This window comes from Cinclus cinclus, chromosome 2, assembly GCF_963662255.1.
Source record: "Cinclus cinclus chromosome 2, bCinCin1.1, whole genome shotgun sequence".
Lineage (NCBI taxonomy): Eukaryota > Metazoa > Chordata > Aves > Passeriformes > Cinclidae > Cinclus > Cinclus cinclus.
The window spans coordinates 99433524-99441072 of NC_085047.1; the positions used below are offsets into that span (position 1 = coordinate 99433524).

A 7549-nucleotide genomic window follows, 5' to 3' on the forward strand; every position below is an offset into this window, starting at 1 on the left:
GGTTACTTGAAGAAATTATTCAAAATCCAACTTGTGCATACTCTTCCACATAGTTTTCACTTCTTTGTGTTCAGTTACCTATGCCTTTATCCTTTTTGTCTTGGTTTTGGTTCCCTTCCCCAAGTTACTTTCACTTAACAGACATTTCTTCCAAATTTCTACATAAAGTATTCAGTTTAAGAGATTTGTCTGCTCTTATTTGCACACAGAGGGATTCTTAGAAAGATCTGAATCCTTGAAGCTATTAACTGCAGAAATAAATCCCAAATAATAATTATACAAATTACTAATTTTTTTCTCCCTTCATGCTGCTTCCAGTAAAAAAGGAAAAAAAAAAAAAAGGAACTTGAGCTTCTGCAATCTTTGTTGATCACATGAATACTACCCTTTCATAATGCCTTTGTCTCCTAGCTGATTAATCTCATACTCTCTCATTAAGGACTTTGAAGTTGCCTTCCTTTGGTGTTCAGATGAAGAAAAAGAAGATACAGTGTAGATTGCTGTCATCTTGAGTGGATTACGTCATGTTATGTTTTCCTCTGCACCTCAGCTGAACCACTGGAAAACACTTTGATGCTGTTCTCTTCTGCTCCAGTTTATAGTCTCTTGCAGAATCTAATCCGTCAGACCTGGAAGCACAAAGAATATGGTATGTTAAACTTTCATTTCAAATTTGCTCTTAGACATTTTTGACTGGAACTGTTATGGAAGATTTTCAAGAACATATTCTGCTTTTCTGTTTTCTAAATGGTGTAGTTTACTGTTATGGTTAGAAGCTGCAAAAAATTATGAAAGGAAAGGTTTTGTCTGTATTCCTATACTTCAGAATGAGCATAATATATTCTATATTTGCTGTAATTTCTGAGGTGTTTCTCTAGCCTTTCCCCCATGAACAAATATATGGAACCCAAGCAGAAAACCTTCCTTCAGAAACATGTAGCTGTACTGTTGCTGAATATTTGAAGAACACACTAAATCATTAAGGGTTTATGCACATGGCACTTAAGATCAGTAGATCAGGTTTTTTTCAAACTTCTTACAAAGCCAAGTGTAGATCACAGAGAAAAGAACAGCTCACACATTCTAGTTGGACTTTTAAGCAAGCCTCTTATTGCAGACATTGCACAAGACAGCATTGCTTTTTGCTCTTATTTAGAAGTATTTTTAATTTTTCTAGCACTATAATGGAGGCAAGGTTTTACACATGCAAATAGCCAGATACAGCACCAGAATGTAACTCTTCACAGTTTAAATAGCTAATGCACTAAAAAGATTATCAGGAAAGGGAAGAATATAAGAAGAAATTAAGCACAAAAGACTAGGCTGGCTTTGCAACAACACTTAGGTCCCTAAAAAACCTGAAATACATGAGAAACTTACAAATATATTCATGAAGACTTTCAGACCCGAGGTTCTTTGCATCTAATTCCAGGAACCTAAATGTGCAGTGTTACTCTGCTTGGTGTGTAGCAGTCAGAGCTCTCTCCATCTTCAGAGTCAAGCAGCAGCTGGAGAGAGATCTCTCAGTCTGTCTCTCTCTCATCCTTCCTCCTTTCTCTTGAATGTCAGTGAAGCCTAGGTTAATGACAATAAAGTGAGAAACTTGGATTAGCACCTAAAATTAAGGATCTGAATTCAATGGCTGCATACAAGTTCATGTAGTAAGTTTGTGTCTTCAATCTAGACTGCCGTCATACCTTGCCCATGTTATGTTCTAATGCTTGGACAGTGTTTATTTTGGTTTATCACATCTTTCAAGGTTGAATCTAATTAGCTTTTCCTCCTGTTGCATTAAGTGTGTTGCAATTTTGCATAAAATAATGTCCCTTGTTTCTAGCTGGTCCTCAGAAATCAGAGGGGCTGGGTGTGTCTGGACTTAATTTTTGATTTGAGCCAATTTAGTACAACTAAGTCTGGTCAGGTTCCCAGATGCAACAGTAGTCTAATGTGTACTACAAGCCTCATGTCATTTGTGCACAGATTCACCAGCTGTGAGTCCTACTGATTCATCACTATAAGTCTGGTTTAGTTCAATAAGAACCCCTATGAACACAGATTCACAAATAGTGAAATTTATTAGATAATTGATAAATACACTAGACTTGCAACATACAAATGTACAGTGCTATGTAAGTGCTCCCAGTGCAAATCTTACCAAAGAAGCATCCCTGGTTTTGTGAAGAGAGAGAAATAACTCCATTGACTTGTGTGTAAGATGGTTGCATTCTTATCCTCTCCCAGTGAAGATTTCAAATGCTAATTTATAATTGGGGAGAAGTGGAAGCAAGACTGTGGTCAAATATTCTGTTACTGCCATCATTAATGGGGGACAGAGAGCAGCCACTTATATGTAAAGGAGGGATATCAAGAGTAAAAAAGAGATTACAAAGACTTTAGGTTTTGCACAAGGAAAGTACAGAATTGTGAAACTTCAACATCACTTCCTCTTCTACCTGGCTGACTGAGGGTTAAAGGGTTACCTGTTTCTGCCTGATAAGTTGTCATATGTCAGTACACATGCTCAGAGTAATCCCTTAGCCACAAACGCAAGGAAATCCCTTTACTACATATATAACAGCATATCTACTGGGTGTAGGCATCACTTCTACACCTTCCTTGTTTTAAAGGAAGAAAAGCTACTGGACTTTGATGTACAGTGGCTGCCAGTATTGCCCTCTGTGACTGCAGGTTCTGTGTCCATGGCTGGTGACAGACAACACTCTGTGGTCTACTGTGGTGTGATGGTCAGATGCACAATAAAGGGTATCCATGTGATGGAGCAACTGCCTTGCAGTGCAGAAAGTCTCCATGGTTTCTCTACCATCTCACTGCTATGTTCCATAGGCACTTGCCTTGGCTAATGTTCCTGGCCCTGGGTCCACTGCTCTGCTATAAAAAATGGAGACAGGTAGTTGCTGGGATATCATGGGCTATTTGGTTAGGCTAGACACACCTTGTTTTTTCATTAGTCACATGACATTGTTTACATGCATAAAATGCCATGTCCTCTGGGAAAAAATAAAAGAATGGAAATGCCAATGTTTGCCTCTAGAAACTTACAATACTACCTGCACATCTCTTCATGGTCAGTGTGAGACAAGAACCAGAATTTACCTGTATAATTGGCCTGACCCAGTGTATAGGTGAAATATTCTCATTGCATTAAACTAATACCTCTGTGTTTCCTTGGTTTTAGGTACCTTGTGCAAAGATGCCCAATGCATTGCCATTGATCTTGCTCTTCATATTCCCAGTGCTGCTGTCAGGGTCTTGGTTCCCCAAAACTTTACCCTGTGATGTTAACTCTTCAGAAGGTACTGTGACAGTGGACTGCACGGACCGGCGCCTTACAGAAGTGCCCAGAGGGATCCCTGGAAACGCTACCAACCTTACCCTGAGCATTAACCATATTCCCCATATCTACCCAACAACCTTCAGTCATCTTGAAAACCTCGAGGAGATTGACTTCAGATGCAACTGTGTGCCTGTCAAACTGGGGCCCAAAGATCATGTGTGCACCAGCCAACTGAAGATTGAGAATAGTAGTTTTGCTGCCCTGACAAGACTGAGGTCCTTGTATTTGGATGCAAACCAGCTGGCAGAAATACCCCGAGGTCTTCCTGCCACTTTAACCGTGCTAAGCCTGGAAGCAAACAGTATCTTTTCTATCCAAGAAGCCAGCTTCTCAGAGCTAGGAAACATAGAGGTATTGTATCTTGGACAGAACTGTTACTACCGCAATCCATGCAATGTTTCATTTGAAATTGAGAAAACAGCCTTTCTGGGGCTGAAGAAGTTGACAATACTGTCCCTGAAGGCCAACAACTTAACACAAATTCCACCCAACTTGTCTTCTACTTTAAGGGAATTGTATATTTACAACAACATGATTCAAGAGATTCAAGAACAGGATTTAAGTGACCTTCCCAACCTAGAAATTCTTGACCTAAGTGGCAATTGCCCACGTTGCTATAATGCCCCATATCCCTGCATTCCCTGTCCCAAGAGCTCGATTCAGATACATTCAAAGGCTTTTGACTCCTTGGAAAATTTAAGAATTTTGCGGCTTCACAGTAACTCTCTTCAGAGCATACCCAGCAGCTGGTTTAAAAACATCAAGAATCTCAAAGAACTTGACCTCTCCCAAAATTTCCTCATGAGGGAGATTGGAGACGCTCAGTTTTTGACATTTATCCCCAGCCTTGTGCAGCTTGATCTGTCCTTTAACTTTGAACTGAAGGTGTATTCTCCCTACTTGAATCTTTCTAAGACATTTTCTTCCCTCTCTAACCTGGAAATACTGGGGCTCAAGGGTTATGTCTTTAAAGAACTGAGAGCACAAGATCTACATCCACTGCTCACTCTTAGGAATCTAACCATGTTGGATCTTGGGACTAATTTTATTAAAATTGCAGACCTGACAGTGTTTGAACAATTCCCAGCTCTTAAGTTCATTGACCTCTCAGTGAATAAAATTTCTCCTTCTTCAGGGGAAAGCAACTTCTATGGATTTTGCTCTAACCCTGGCATTTCAGTAGAGCAGTACAACAGGCAAGTACAACAAGAGATGCATTATTTCAGGTATGATGTATATGAGAGAAGTTGCCGCTCCAAAGACAAAGAGGCTTCTTCCTACCAACCTTTAGTTAAGGAAGATTGCCTTAACTATGGAAAAACTATGGATTTAAGTAGAAACAATGTATTTTTTGTTAATCCCTCAGACTTCCAGGGACTTAGCTCTCTCAAATGTCTCAACTTGTCAGATAACGCAATAAGTCAAACTTTAAATGGAAGTGAATTCTCTTACTTGTCTGGATTGAGATATCTGGATTTTTCTAACAACAGGGTTGATTTGTTATACCGAAATGCTTTCAAAGAACTCAAACATTTAGAAATTCTAGATCTGAGCAATAACAAATATTATTTTCTGGCAGAAGGTGTTTCTCACGTGCTAAGTTTTATGAAAAACCTTCCCCATTTGAGGAAGCTGATGATGAATGAGAATGAAATTTCTACTACTATTGATACAGGAATAGAAAGTCAATCTCTTCGAATTTTAGAATTCAGAGGAAATCGCTTAGATGTTTTATGGATGGATGGCAATGAAAAATATTTTTCCTTCTTTGAGAATCTAACCAGCCTGGAAGAACTGGATATCTCCTTCAACTCACTCAGTTTTTTGCCTCATGATGTTTTTGAAAAAATGCCTCCCAGTCTCAGGGTCCTCAACTTAACAAATAATCAGCTGAAGAGTTTCATCTGGGGAAACCTCCCCTCTCTGAGGAACCTAGTAACTCTGGACCTGAGCAATAACCTTCTGGCTACTGTTCCCCGGGAACTGTCCAATTGCACTTCATCTCTCCAGCAACTGATGCTCCGAAACAATCGCATTCAGCGGTTAACCAAATATTTTCTCAGAGGTGCTTTTCAACTGAGGTACTTGGACCTCAGCTCAAACAAGATTGAAATAATTAAGAGATCTAGCTTCCCTGAAAATGTCATTGACAACCTGAAGATGCTGCTTTTGCATGGCAATCCTTTCAAGTGCAACTGTGAGGCTGTGTGGTTTGTCTGGTGGATCAATCGGACGCAGGTGACCATTCCTCTTCTGGCCACAGACGTGACCTGTGCTGGCCCAGGGGCACATAAGGGAAGGAGCGTGGTTTTCTTGGATCTGTACACCTGTGAGCTGGACACGTCGTATTTGATCCTGTACGCTCTGTCAGCTTCAGCCATCCTTGGCTTGATGGTGTTCACAGTGATGAGCCATCTCTATTTCTGGGATGTGTGGTATAGCTACCATTACTGCACTGCCAAGCTGAAGGGCTATCGGCGCTTGTCTTCACCAGGTGCTTGCTACGATGCCTTTGTTGCCTATGACAGTGAAGATCCAGCTGTCAATGAGTGGGTGCTGCAAGAACTGGTGGAAAGGCTGGAAAACCAAAAAGCCCGGCAGTTCAATTTATGCCTGGAAGGAAGGGACTGGCTGCCAGGACAGCCAGTCTTTGACAACCTTTCCCAGAGCATTCAGCTGAGCAAAAAGACCATATTTGTACTGACCAACAGGTATATTAAAAGTGGCCGCTTCAAGACAACATTTTATATGGCTCATCAGCGGCTTCTAGATGAAAAAATGGATGTCATTATCTTGATATTTCTTGAGAAGGTTTTGCAGAAGTCCCGCTATGTGCGTCTGAGGAAGAGGCTGTGTAGAAGTTCAGTTCTGGAATGGCCAACTAATCCTCAGTCTCAGCCCTACTTCTGGCAATGCCTAAAAAATGCCATAGCTACCAGCAATTCTCTGACTTACAACAAGCTTCTCAAAGAAACTGTTTAGCTGTACCCTTTCCCTTAAATATTGTTTTGATACACAGGATCAAAATATCCTAAACAAAGGATTCTGAACTTCATTTGAAGAAACTCTCAAAGTATGGAAGATTTATGTCTTTGATGTTATACCCCACAATGTAAGGGAGAATTTCTTTAAAATCCAATAATTTGCTTGTGCTCTGACAAGTTTTAATAGAAACTGTTGTTAGAACTGATGTTTAGTTGAGGGGTACCTTGCTTGGCACTGATCACTGCACAGTAAGGGAAGATGTTTAAATGGGAAGGTATGTGAGATGAGATTCTATAGGTCTAGGGCTTGTAGGCCTCTCTCTGAAAGCAAGGAGGGGGAGCAGGACAGCAGAGAGGCAGAGGAATAGACACAAGGCAAGTGGAGAAAATCAAGTAAACCAAGGAGGAAGTGAGAATTGACAAATAAAGGAAGGTAATAGGTAAAAAAGTGAAAGTGGAAAAGGTGGTAAGAAAGGAGGAACATGCAGCTATACTACAGCATCATGGCAGAAGTTCAGAAACATTTACTGCTAATTTCCAAATAAATTTTTCACTTTGCCTTTCATCTGCCTCTTTGGCTGTTGGCTGCACTAGCTCCTCCCTAAAGACTTTAGGGCTCCTCTCTAATGTTGTACTGTTAGTTTGAGGACCTTTTCCACCCAAGCCCTGAGTGACCACCTTTTCTATATCAGCTGGGTTTTAGCTGCTCTAGCCAGGGCTGAGGCCTGAGGACATACCAAGTCCCCAGGAAGAACGTTTATACAGAATTTGGAAGTGCAAGCCATGTAAGATCAGGTCACACAAGGAAAACGTTTTTTCCACTGTTTCTTTAGCTTGTGCTATGGTTCTCCAGAGCAGCCTTAAGCCCTCCTTCATCTCCTTGTTCCATAGGCAGGTCCCTTTCCCACAGCAGCTGATCGGGCACTATTAAACACTTGAGGTAGGAATAGGTCTGACTTTAGGGACATCCTGAAAAAGTGAAGGAACATAAACACCTCTGTCTGTTCCCCACTCTGTTTCAAAGTACAGACTCACTGAACACAGGAGAGTATTTCAAGTGAAACCTTTTGTAATGGCAACCTAAACCTCTGAGCATGATATAGGCAGGTCCTCTGCTAGATGTGATGTCTGTTTTGGGAGAAGCAGCACATTTTCACCTTTCTGGATGCTTCTGTCTGCAGCAGTCTGAGCAGCTTCTCCCCTCTTGCTC

General features: G+C 40.9%; 1 protein-coding gene across 1 annotated transcript; it reads left to right on the forward strand.

Moving 5' to 3' along the window:
- Positions 1-558: 558 nt before the first annotated feature.
- Positions 559-6347, forward strand: LOC134058045 (toll-like receptor 7). Its single transcript, XM_062515115.1, has 3 exons — positions 559-649; positions 2632-2771; positions 3197-6347. The coding sequence occupies exons 1-3, from the start codon at positions 574-576 to the stop codon at positions 6335-6337; spliced, it is 3357 nt and encodes a 1118-aa protein (XP_062371099.1). The 5' UTR covers positions 559-573; the 3' UTR covers positions 6338-6347.
- Positions 6348-7549: the final 1202 nt, after the last annotated feature.